The 12,375-nt window shown below is 49.2% G+C and overlaps 6 protein-coding genes across 6 annotated transcripts; 5 read left to right on the top strand and 1 right to left on the bottom strand.

Moving 5' to 3' along the window:
- Nucleotides 1-757: 757 nt before the first annotated feature.
- On the top strand, nt 758-1,602 carry N7503_008655 (uncharacterized protein; the record flags this gene model as incomplete). The annotated part of the gene is made up of 4 exons (XM_057068202.1): nt 758-857; nt 926-987; nt 1,058-1,348; nt 1,411-1,602. 4 exons carry the CDS (start codon nt 758-760, stop codon nt 1,600-1,602), a joined length of 645 nt encoding a protein of 214 aa, XP_056919057.1.
- A 499-nt stretch (nt 1,603-2,101) lies between these two features.
- On the bottom strand, nt 2,102-3,491 carry N7503_008654 (DUF3500 domain-containing protein; the record flags this gene model as incomplete). The annotated part of the gene is made up of 2 exons (XM_057068201.1): nt 3,255-3,491; nt 2,102-3,177 (listed from the first exon to the last, which is right to left on the bottom strand). Exons 1-2 carry the CDS (start codon nt 3,472-3,474, stop codon nt 2,102-2,104), a joined length of 1,296 nt encoding a protein of 431 aa, XP_056919056.1. The 5' UTR covers nt 3,475-3,491.
- Nucleotides 3,492-4,447: 956 nt separating this feature from the next.
- Nucleotides 4,448-5,544, top strand: N7503_008653 (cupin domain-containing protein; the record flags this gene model as incomplete). Its single annotated transcript, XM_057068200.1, has 2 exons — nt 4,448-4,750; nt 4,810-5,544. 2 exons carry the CDS (start codon nt 4,448-4,450, stop codon nt 5,542-5,544), a joined length of 1,038 nt encoding a protein of 345 aa, XP_056919055.1.
- A 379-nt stretch (nt 5,545-5,923) lies between these two features.
- On the top strand, nt 5,924-8,449 carry N7503_008652 (Zn(II)2Cys6 transcription factor; the record flags this gene model as incomplete). The annotated part of the gene is made up of 9 exons (XM_057068199.1): nt 5,924-6,062; nt 6,127-6,190; nt 6,271-7,048; nt 7,106-7,139; nt 7,186-7,297; nt 7,352-7,372; nt 7,436-7,770; nt 7,825-7,999; nt 8,050-8,449. The coding sequence occupies 9 exons, from the start codon at nt 5,924-5,926 to the stop codon at nt 8,447-8,449; spliced, it is 2,058 nt and encodes a 685-aa protein (XP_056919054.1).
- A 417-nt stretch (nt 8,450-8,866) lies between these two features.
- Nucleotides 8,867-9,571, top strand: N7503_008651 (glutathione S-transferase family protein; the record flags this gene model as incomplete). The annotated part of the gene is made up of 1 exon (XM_057068198.1): nt 8,867-9,571. One exon carries the CDS (start codon nt 8,867-8,869, stop codon nt 9,569-9,571), a length of 705 nt encoding a protein of 234 aa, XP_056919053.1.
- Nucleotides 9,572-10,467: 896 nt separating this feature from the next.
- N7503_008650 (putative monooxygenase) lies at nt 10,468-12,122 on the top strand (the record flags this gene model as incomplete). Its single annotated transcript, XM_057068197.1, has 7 exons — nt 10,468-10,470; nt 10,531-11,324; nt 11,377-11,435; nt 11,487-11,535; nt 11,592-11,781; nt 11,837-11,940; nt 11,993-12,122. The coding sequence occupies 7 exons, from the start codon at nt 10,468-10,470 to the stop codon at nt 12,120-12,122; spliced, it is 1,329 nt and encodes a 442-aa protein (XP_056919052.1).
- Between the last annotated feature and the right edge of the window lie 253 nt (nt 12,123-12,375).

Raw genomic sequence — 12,375 nt, 5'->3', positions numbered from 1 at the left:
AGGTAGTTCTAATGATGACGGCTGTTCCAAGAGACCATTCTGTCAGGATGGGTCTCCTTGCAAATTGGTTCTACATGGTAAAGTGATGTATTAGGCGACATAGCCGTACCCTTGAGTAAGATGACATCTGTGATAGGTGATAAGGTAAACTCAACAAGTTTTCAGGAGAAAGCCTCAAGAAAGAGTGAACATATGCATCTGAAAATATGTAGAACGACTTAGGAAATCCTTAAGCACAGGGAGTCATTCCTGAACCTTGGCAGTACTTCACAGCAAGCAAGGCAGTTAGTCCCCACATAGTGACAAGGAGCAAGTAGACGATAGATTAAATGCCCTACTCAGTCAAAAAAGGACTCGTATACCCATAATTATTCTTGACAGTGCCGCTCAGGAAATGGCGGTGTATAGAGCATGCGCCATAATTTATAACCCTATAGAGTTGTACCTTGACCAAAGTATTATCTTTGCATGACGCGGGTAGCGTGAGCGGGGACTGATAAGGTGGGACAGGAGTGGGTCAAAACCCCAGAAATCAAGTTGAACGCTTGTTCACTTGACCTCAATCGCATGGCTAACCTTTAGGTTGTGCTCGGTTCGTTTCCTTTCATTTAAGTCCCCTCATAGAACCAGGACTTCCCTCAAAGTCACCCTCCCATCCTTCCAACGTCTCCTCCCAAATCCGGCCCTCTGCCGTCGCACGGACCAAATCACCCCATATCGAGCCACCTTCCATACCCACCCCTTCGCTCACATCACCATGGACTTCCACCTAGTGCCACGGGGAACCGATCGTAACTATACAGGCTTCCTGACAAAAACGATTGTCTACTCAGCCACCCTGGTGGTGTTCCTAGCTTGTAAGCGACACGTCCGCAGTCTGGACGGAAACCAGGCAACAGTGATGCTCGGACTGCTAACGACACAGCGTTTGGTTTGACTATAAGCGCTATCGTTATCCCAAAATGGGTCAGCTATCATAGCGAAAAGGTCAGTGACTCGCCTTCTTTGTGAGACGTTTCGTGTGACCGCAGAAAACTGACGTACTCGCCCTGTCTAGCCCGCTCACCACTACTCCTATGGCCTCCACCGTCGTTGCTCCTCTTTATCCGATACTTGTGAGAGTTTCCCGGCGCGCGAAGACTGTCATGGCGAAGACCGGTACTTCTGCTCTATGTGGCGGTCTGTCGGGTTCTTGATGTCCTTTGCTGTTGTGCTGCAGGGCATGAGTATCGTCACCTATATAATCATCCTAGGTGGAGGTAAAAGGCTCCGTGAAAATGGATGGGGCGTACTCAGTATCCTGATTGCGTGCTCTGCTATTGTACAAGCGGCAAGTATGTCAATAGTGGTAAGTCAGCCATCTTTGATTTCTTGGAGAAGATCTAGATACTAATCCTTTGGGGTTCTCAGGCATACCTCTTCGATAATGAAGATCGGTTCTTCGTTGGTTGGCAGCTGGATGAGTCCTGGAACTTTTGCACTGTCAGTTGGTGTATTGGTCTGATATGCGCTGGCGCGGTCATTGTTGCGGCTCAGCTCTTGCCCTCGGAAGGTGGGTATGAGCTTATTCCTGACAATGATGATATTAGGGTTACAGCATGAGCCCCACATTTGACAGGGTATACGTGCTATGCGATATTCTCAGGGGTCATACTTGTGGTGCACGAAAGGGTTAAGGCTTGAACTGATTTAGTGTTGTTGGTCCGGCGGCATCTTATTTCCACTTGCTCTTGTTTTCACTCGATATTGTGCTATGCTTGGGGTTATGGGTTGTACACATACTTTTATATGGTCTTGGGACAGAAAACTAATTCGGATGGATCATTTCATTTCAGCGAGCTACTCATAAATGCTGCTTTCGGGATCTACTCATTGAAAAGAACTCGTCACATCAATCATATCTTCGTATTTCGGGTAGACCTTCAGTAAGACCGGATCAGCCAGCACGGTCTATGTTGAAGATGAGAAAAAAGATAAAACACATCCCCGGACACAACCCCAAAAATGCCAAGAGAAATAAAAAAGTCATCAAGATTCATCGCATAAAGTTATACATGACAAGGTTTTATAAAATTCACGCCAACTTTCAGGTATCATCCACCTACCAGACAATCTCCTTTCCATTGATGCCCTCGATACCGGGGATCTGAGCCCGCAAGGCATGGCCGTAGTCGCCCGCGTTAGGAGTGCGGAGCAGGGTGTGAATGTGGAACTTCTTAGGCTCATCGTTGTTCAAGAACACGCCAGAGTGGTGGTCGAACTCAATAAGGATAACCGGGCTCTGAATGCGGTAGTAGAAAGGATCCTCATCACCGTTACCACCGATCCAGCAGAAGTAAGTCTCCGCCTCCCAGCGACGAATCTGCTCAATCTTCAAGGCCCGGGACTTGGCAGGCAGGTAAAGCAGGTATTGCTCGAGAATGCCGTACATAAGCTTCTTCTGAGCCTCGTTAAAGTTCGAAGCCAGGATACCCTCGTAGGGAACCTCCCGGTTATCGCGGTAGGCACCACACACGTGGCGCTGGTCATCCTTGTTCCAGCGACCAGGAGGCATAGCAGGATCCTTCATCAACTCAAAGACACGAGCCTTAGTCTGTAAGTCGGAAGTGAGAGACTGCATCAGCTCCAGGCCAAGCTGCTCCTCCACCTGCATTATACGGGTACCGGCGTATGGGCCAGAGTCGATCTCATTGGGCTCGGCACCGGTGAACCACGGCGACGCGATAATCTGGCCCTTGTACAGGAAGATGTTCAGACACAGGTGGTGTCCGTAGAAGGAGAAACCCCAGGGCCGGGTAGTCGAGGGACGACCGAAGAGGGCGAAGTTGTAAGAGAACTCGTTCATGACGCGGGGAGACTTGACCAGCTCGCCGAGGAAGTGGTTGATGCGCATAGCGCTGACGGCCTTCTCGTAGCCCTCGGGGGAGAGGGTAACCTTGAGGACGTTCATGACAGCATCACGAACCTTCTCGGTGACCTCGTCGAGGCGGACACCCTTGTGTGCGAGCAGGAACTCGGGGTTGGACCATGTGCGCCACTGTGGAGAGTCGATGTGGTAGCTGACGGCTTCCTTCTGCTTATCGTCTAGCAGGCCGAGGAGGGTCTGTGTGGTGTCCACAATCTGCTGGATTGGGATATCTTCATCTTGCAGAGTGAAAAGATCGGGACGAACGCGACCTGTAATTTAAACATTAGAATCTTTTTTTGAATATATTTTATCTTCCCCCGCTTCTTCATGACGCAATTCTTCTTACCGTCGGTGGTGACACCCTTGAAGGGCTCCTGCAGCAAATCCAACCAATGCGAATACAGACCGTGCAACCAAGGGGGCTGCTTCATTGTCTTAAAGTCGTGCGCATACTCGTGCGCGTCCTGCGTGCACATCACCTGGAAGCGCTTGAGGCTCAGGTCGGGCAAGTACTGGCGGTACTCGCCAGTCGGCTTCTCGAGCGCGGCTGAATCGGTAGACGCCATTATGTGTATGAGAATTGGGTAGTGTAAGGGAGAAAATCAATTGTGAAAGAGAAAGAGGGAAGGCTAGCAGGGCGCGGAGGTATTATAGTATGCGCAAACCCCACAGAATCGGACTGAGGCGGCATCCCCACGAGCGTGGGGAATCGTGGGTGAAATCTTATCCGTCCTCATAGTTAACGGTGGCGAAGGAGCTTAACATTGACCAATCTGGAGTCGCCGGAAAGGCATTTACGAGCACTGCTTGAAGGCCCTGGTCCTTCTACTTTACTAAGCAAAATTCTTTGGTTTCACGGTTAAGGTCATATAGCGATCGCCGATGATCATGACCATGACCCGGATTAATGGAGATTGTGGGATATGGTGGGTGATCGGAGTCTGAGTTCCGTGGGGTTTTTGAAACACGGGGAATTTCTCATCAATACTTGACTTACTTTACTGCCTTACGGATCGTTCACTTCTAGCTCTTTCTCGCGACGCGTAGTGCGGGGCAGAATTTGACCCCGCCATGTCGATATTCTTTGCAACTGGTAATTGAATCAGTTACACCAAGAACGAAAAATCAAAGTCTTTCTTCAAATTGATACTATGGATCTTTAACAGAAATGTGTAACCGCAGTACTTGCATGTTTTGGTACCTGACATGGGTTATCCGTCGGCGCTCGTGCTTCGGCCTCTTGTCACTTCCGCTGACTATACATGATTCGCAATAACATCCCTCGTGATAAGTGTTTGAATCCACTAGTAGTATGTCCATTCATCAAAGGAACAAATCAGAATGTCCCAATTGCCAGAGGGCGCAGACATCTCGGGACTTCCGAGCCACGGATCCCTCCGCTCGGGAGCGTGTCCCCCGCATACCGAGAGTTGGAGTTTCTGTAGCTTTAAAACTTAGCCTCTTCCTTGGTCAAAGCCTTTTCTTTTTTTTCAAGTCTGATACAGTTCTTCTACCTGTGCCTCACACAAATCCTACACAATGTCGCTGCCATTCTCAAATTTGCCTCCCGCCGAGCGGGTCCCCTATGCCATCCCCCAGCTGGAGGGTGAACGCATTACTATCCCCGGTAGCAAGGGTGTCTTCCGCATCCTGGCTTCCTCAAAGCAGACTGATGGCTTGATGGCTGTGTTCACAAGCGGTTCCACCATCTCCGATGCTCCCGGCTTCCACTACCACAACAAGGCCCACGATGTCTTCTTGGTGACTAAGGGATTCCTGAAGCTATACAATGGAGACAAGTGCCGAATGATGGGTCCTGGTGACTTTGCCTATGTCCCACCGGTTTGTGGACCCCAATTGAATACATTTACAAGGACCTAGACTAACGACGACGCAAATAGATGGTCATTCACAACCCTGACAATGTCGGCCCTCACACCGAGCTGCAAGGCCTCATCACTCCCGGCGACTGGGTCGACTTCTTCCGCTACGTGTCCGAGCCGTTCGAAGGCATTATTTCTCCCGAGACTGACAACCGTGACTTGAAGTCTCTTCTGATCCCCAAGGTTATGGCTGCCAAGGGCAAGTTTGACGTCGTCTTCCAGCCTCAATACCAGCCCCCAGAGTTGGGAGAGTGGACTAAGGATGATGAGAAGCTGCCTGAGGGATCGGAGGGATACTTCCTGCGTGCCAACACTGGCCCACGTTGGATGCTGGGTGGAGTGATGTCCCGCCCCTTCGTCACTACCAAGCAGAGCACTGGAGTGTGCGCCATCTCTAGCATTGAGTCGTCCAAGGACTACGGCGAGACCGTCCTCTCGAAATACATGACCTTCGCTAAGGTCGATCACTGCTTCTGTGTTATGGAGGGTTCCCTCAAGGTCCGCCTGCAGGGCTCTGGAGAGACCATCTTCCGCGAGGGAGAGACCGTTGTTATTCCTGCTGGACAGGCGTTTGCTTTGGACTTTGTGAGCAAGTATGTTAAGGTGCACTCCTTCACCGATGGTGATGGCATTGAGTCCCTTATCCACGAGCTGGGTAAGCAGGTGGAGGGCGTTGTTCTGCCGGATCAGGCTCCCGAGTGGGACCCCTCGCAGCTGGCATCTGTGGCGGAGCGACTGAACGTGACTTTCTAGTCACAAATGTCATGACTAGGGTGTAAATTGGAAGTACATAGATAGCGATTGTAAATAGCGAAATTTGAAGCCTCTTTCTATTCATTCGGCCGTCGGCATTGTGCACATTCCGTAGATCGATGAAATTTGCCGAGATGCATACCGGCCCCGTGACCCTGCAAAACGAGTCTAATTCGATTTGAGTTCATGTTCGTTGGGATATTGCAGGCGAGCAGTCTGATTGGTTCCCCCAGATTGTTTCCCCGCAGCGCCCCCGTCACGTGGACCTGCATACGGATTGCCCGGGAAATCCGAATCTCGCGTTCGTTATCATCTATCACCTGCAACTAGCTTGATCCACCCCCAGATTTTCCTGCCGCTGTGGCATGATGTCTCAGTAATGCAGGCCATCCAAAATTCGCCCGTGGATGAATCCGCACCTAAGCGGGCCAAACGGCCTCGGGCTGCGCAGGCCTGCGACCGGTGCAGGACCAAGAAGTATAAGTGCGACGAGCAGTATCCATGCTCGCATTGCCGAAGTAAGTCGATGGAGGGGTATATCTCGTGCGGGGGCTTCAGATCGCAGAACTAATGGGTATCTAGAGAGTCACCTAGATTGTGTATACCAGGGGAATTATAGGGAGCGTGAAAGCAACCGGTCGGCAAGGTATCCCTACCTTTCTCCTAGAGATCGGAGCGGCGGAGAATCCACTTTTGCTATAGATGAGAAGACTGACACGGAAATAGTTATGTCACCGATCTCGAGAAGAAAGTAGAGGAGTTGGCCTCTAAGCTACGCGCGGCTGAGGCACAGATCACAACTTCGCCACTTCCTCCAAATGGGCCGATCGCTCACAGTGTAGTCCCCGTGGCATTAGATGCCACACCTTGCTCCATGCCACGGACGGGCTCGACGCCGCGCGAGACAACAAAGCTGCCTACCGATCGCCCGGAAGAGTCCGCGGAGAGCGCGGACGACGAGATTAATGAACTGAATCATCATACGAACGCGATTGAATTCCACGGCAGTACTTCATCTGCAGCCGCCATCGGCCATTTAAAGAAGGCGCGAGAGCCAAAAACTCATGAGGAATCTTATCCTCGCCCAGCAGACTTTTCATTGATCTCGACGCTGCATAACCCCAGCTTCTCTCCATCCACCACTGGCCCTAGCCAATTAACTTCCATTGAGCAGCAGAATTATTATTTTGATCAGGCGCATATTTTCATGAATGGTTATTTTGAGAATATCCATTTCATCCACCCGTTTATCGACAAGGAGGATTTCCAAGCGCGCGCCAGCGACTTATGGTTAAATCGTTCCCGTACCCCCGAACCCAGCTTCGTCGCATTGTATTTGAGTATCCTGTCTTTTGGATCGCTGGTACGAGTATGGGACGAAGATACTCTTGCCGGCTTGGGTCGCTTTGAATGGAGTCGGAAGCTTTTCGGCGAAGCCCAAGCATATCTGAATCACTTGCGCTTCTCAAATGATCTTGAAACTGTTCAATGTCTCTATTTAATGGTATGTTCAAATCATGGACTCCCTTGCAGTATCGGCGATTGTTAATCCCTTTTGCAGGCCAAAATCTGTCAAAATGAACTCAACCCCAATCGTAAGAGACCCTAATATTTAGTCCTCCAGTTAAGCTAATTCTGTAGTGGCTTATATGTATCTTGGACTGGCGGTGCGCACTTGTCTATCTGCTGGCTTTAACCGAGAGGTCCGGGGCCCTAATGATCAACGTTCGAGCTGGATCTCGAAAACTTGGTGGTAAGTAGAAAGTTGATCCGTGTGGCGGCTCAGGCTAATAGCTTTATTTGACAGGGGCCTATTTTCACTTGAAATGTAAGCATACAGTAGACTGACGACTAGAGTTCAACAAGTTGATTGGTATCTGACTTTCTGCAGAGAAATGAGCTTTTCAGTCGGACGACCAGACACGTTGGGTATGGATGAATACCATAATCGAGCTCTCCCACCCCGAGATGACTCCGAGTATGCCATCATACCGTGGATGATAGATTTCGCCCAGATTGTCCGACGGGTTTCCGTCCAGATCTACCATTCGCGTATCACACTTCAGGAGAAGCTCCAGCTGGCTCTCCAGATCGAAATCGAGATGGATCGGTGGCTCGCACGTTTACCAGAAAAATTAAGGCCAGATATTGGTACTTATAAGTCGCCACGAAGCGCTCTTCGCGATCCAAAGTGGGCAAGAAGACAACGGCTTGTACTGGGGATTCGTAAGTTGCATCTGAACTGTTCAGTGGGAGGTGTTTTTAACCGTATAATGCCAGGATACTATAATGTGAAGATGTTATTGTTCCGGCCATTCTTAAGCCATTTCACCCGCAAGCTTCGACATCCTCCAAGTGAATTGGAGGAGACAATCGCCAAATGTCTGGACGCAGCCATGAAGACGATCGAGGTGATACATGACATCTACCGAGTGCACGAATTTTTCAGATGCTGGTAGGCTTTCAAACGTCGGATATTGATACTCTGTACTAATTACTTGTTAGGTGGTACAATACCACATATGTGATGTTTGCGACATCAACCCTTCTTCTCCCAATGTCAAAACTCGGCATGTGCGAGGATACGATGCCCCTGCTTCGCTCCGTAGAAATGGGAGTTGAGATCCTAGAAGCTATGGAAGAGTCCGTTGTAGCACGGAAATCGGTGGAAATTATTCGACAGTACCTACGAGAATTCCGCGCCTCTGGCGCTCAGCACATGGCCACAGGAAATGGAGAGCATGGTGATATGGCCGCGTCAGGAGAGCCAGGGCCTAGCCATCCCGGCTTTGAAATCCCAGATTGGGCCCACGGCTTCGGTTTTCCAGACTACTCATTCGATGGAATTGCCCGGTTGTTTGATGATATTGGTGGACTACCTATGCTGGATGAGAATAGTGTATGAGTCACAATATTATGTCCTTAAACTATCCGAATCCTGCCGTAGCCATGGGTCCTTCCTGTTTTGACTTAGGCCGTACTAGTGCTGACAGAGCCGAGAAGCTGGGACCTAACCTAAACTCTTAACTCCGCCAGAACCTAGCAGTTCATACATCTTCCGCAAACCTTTGGCTGAATCGTGTTCATGTTTAATGATAACACATGTCAGAAGCCCCGCTCCAACTCCGCAGGATCGCCAGATCGAAAGCTTTAAAGGTCCCTGACGTCATATGTCTCACCCGGTCGCTCTGACCGATATAAATGGACATGGCCCCGCGATCAACAATGTTATAACTCAAGATCAAGATCACCCGCTTAGTTCACCTACAATTAGAAGCGTTGCCCTTTCCTTAGACCTCCGCACCTTCGTGATCTCACTACAATGCCTTTGACACTCCATCACATGGGCTTCTCCCAATCCGAGCGGATCATCTGGCTCGCGGAAGAGCTCGGCATCGACTATAAATTTGTTTTACACAAGCGCGACCCAATCTTCGCCCCGCAATCAATCAAAGACCTCCACCCAGCTGGCACGGCTCCGGTAATGGAAGATGACCCATCCCCCGTTACCGACGCCCGGGTTGTCCTTGCCGAATCAGGCGCTATAACGGATTACATTGTGGCTGTCCACGGGAACGGGCGTCTAGCACCCACACCCAAGGACGGTGCAAGCTATCCCAATTTCTTGGAGTGGTACCACTTCGCCAATGGAAGTCTTCAGCCCACTTTTCTGAGACTACTGATGGCACGGTCTGCGGACTCGAGCTCCCCCTTTGTGGCTCGCACATTGGATAAGGCGATGAATCAACTGGATATGCTTGAGGCCCGTCTAGCTCAGACTGGGGCTTATCTTGCCGGAAAAGAGCTCACGGTCGCCGATATTATGATCTTTTTCACATTAACGACTATGCGGGGATTTTGTCCCGTGGACTTTGATACGGAAAAGCATAAGCATATCCTTGCTTATTTGAAGCGGGTCTCTGAGCGCCCGGCGTATCAGAAGGCGATGAAGATCTGTGAAGGTGACAACTTTAAGCCTTTGATTGGGCCCAAGGCTGAACTTTGGCCTCTTATGAAGAAGGTGTAAGTTTACTGCTACCCTTGTGTAGTATATTGAACTATAGATTGTTTCTATACTTGACTCTACCATAAACTCCAATCAATAATGAATTTTTCCTCTCCAGTGTCTCAAAAAAAACCGAACAGTACCGAAAATGCGAAGATTTAGAGCCCTTCAATTAGACATCACAAAAGCACGAGATCAGCTGACATCTCCATGACCACGTTTAGCCTAGCATAGTAATTGTAAGTCAGGCAAAATGTGTATGTATACTGTTCCTGATTTCCAGGTATTGAAAAGCTTATAGCCTCGCTTGATTCAAGCTAATATGCAAGCTAAATCCATACGTACTACATACCTGGGTATGTATCCAATGATGGTACTTCAAAGTGTGAACGCTGGGCCTCCAAATACCATGTGGTCTTCAATCATAGCACTCTTCTATGTGTATTGATCACATAATGTCAATGGGCAAATTAATTTGAGATTGTATAAGGACTAACTGTATAAAAAGCTTGTAGGATGATTAATTATGAATAAATTAATGCACCGGACTAGTCTTTGATCTGAGGGCCCAAAAAAGAAACAAAATCCAGTCGGGATCACGCGCTCCATTCTCTTGGCCTCGATCAGATCCACCAGGGATCGCCTCCCAGACCTGCACCCCAGAAAAGACAGGTCACGCAGTTCTGAATCAAGATCCGCGTAACCGTTCACAAAGATAATTGGGGCCGCTCGGTGCTCCTGGGAAATCCGAGGGTCGGCATTCCCGAGGCTGTGGGGATGCTGGGGCATATGTCCACTCCGGCCATTCCGGATTACGCCAAATTATAAGCCGAGCTCCTCTGATTGTTGTCTTCTTCAACTATCTATTAGCTATTTTTACTTTCTTCAGAAAGTACGAACCCAGTCACGTCTAAAAAATGGTATGAACAAAGAAGCCCATCCCGCTAACTGTTTACATGCTAATCTCTGCTACTCTCTAGGCTGTCTCAGAAGAAGCGCGCCTGCGCGTGATCATTGTCGGAGCTGGTCTTAGCGGCATCGCGACTGCCATCTCCACCGCGCAGTCGGGACACTCGGTTCAGGTTATTGAACAAGCACAGGAGCTTGCTGAGGTGGGAGCTGGTCTGCAAATCACACCCAATGCGTCCAAGTTACTGCAGTATTGGAAGCTTCCTGATTCCATGTGGGAGGCTGCAGCCGAGCCTACCAAGTTGACTGTCCACCGTTATTCAGGCCAAGTCCTGGCCCACGATCCTACTTTTAACAAGAGTATTCGGGCGAAATACGACGCGCCGTTTGTTGACTTGCACCGAGTGGATCTGCAGCAAGCGTTGTATGCGCGGGCAAAGGAATTGGGTGTCACTTTCCACCTTGGTGAGAGAATTGAGCGCATTGATTTTGATACCACCACCGTGCACTCTGTGGCTGGCAAGCAATATTCGGGTGATCTTATTATCGCTGCCGATGGTCTGTGGTCTAAGTGCCGAGAGGCATTTGTTGGAAAGAAGGATGAGCCTCTCCCGACAGGTGATCTTGCCTATCGGATTGTTTTGACTGCGGATCAGATTACCGATCCGGATCTGAAGTCTCTTGTTCAGAACCCGGAGTGCCATTTCTGGATTGGACCCGGTGCTCATGCCGTTGGATATTCGCTACGTGGAGGAAATATGTACAATGTTGTCTTGCTGGTTCCTGACAACTTGCCTCCGGGAGTTTCGAGACAGGCAGGATCTGTGGAGGAGATGCGCGAGCTCTTTGTTGGCTGGGATCCAATGTGAGTTCTGTGCAGAATACGCCTCTTGCATTATGCTGATCATTATCTTTAGCTTGAACAAATTCTTGCAATATGTGGATACCACTATCGATAAGTGGAAGTTGATGCACCGTGAGTTTCGGATTACCAAGACTATAGCTTCTATTGCTGACATATTCATAGATGGTGAAATGGAGAACTGGGTCAACGACAAGTCCAACCTTGTCTTCATGTATGTCTACCTCTGCTCAGACGCACCATTGAATTTGGCTAATATTCGACTTATAGTGGAGATTCATGTCATCCAATGCTACCATACCTGGCACAGGGTGCCAACTCATCGCTAGAAGATGGCGCTGTTCTGGGTATGCTTCTAGGACACATGACAGATAAGGCGCAGCTGCCTCGCATTCTAAGACTATACGAAAGCCTCCGCAAATCCAGAGGAGAGGCTATTGTGCGGGAGACCTTTAAGCAGGTAAATAATCCGAGTTTCATTCATTCCTGCCATGGTGCTAACATGTTAAATTAAGCGCCACGATTTCCACATGCAAGATGGAGAAGAGCAACAGAAGCGTGATGAGATTTTCCTCTCACAGCTTGGCAAGGAACTCAAGGGCGCTTTCCCTAGCCGATGGTACGTCGTATTCTCAAGTCTGTGTTGAACATATACTAACTTTCTCATGTAGGACATGTCCTGAAGTCCAGCCCTGGCTGTATGGCTATGATGCCATCAAGGAAGTCGAGAAGGCCGTATCTCAGAACCCGGATCTGTTCTCGCAACCCTCCCAGTCCGGTTCATACTGCAAAATCTTATAAGCGACCAAGAAGACACGACAATGTTATCTGTATTTATTTATTTATTGTTATTAAGGACCATCATTGCATAGTCATATCAATACCGAATGCACAGGCTAGAACTCAAATTTTTGGGCATTTAATTAAACACCGTATCGATACAGCTGCACATATTTCTGAGACGAAAGGTGCTGCACGAAACATGCTTATTGCCATCGCCTAAGGATGCTTCAGCCATGGCATCCTGACCGTTATTATGCTGATCGGATACGTC

Source organism: Penicillium pulvis (assembly GCF_028828015.1).
Source record: "Penicillium pulvis strain IBT 33274 chromosome Unknown contig_7_segment1_segment0, whole genome shotgun sequence".
Lineage (NCBI taxonomy): Eukaryota > Fungi > Ascomycota > Eurotiomycetes > Eurotiales > Aspergillaceae > Penicillium > Penicillium pulvis.
The sequence above is the reverse complement of the archived record's forward strand: the minus strand, read 5'-3'. Positions and strand labels throughout refer to the sequence as shown.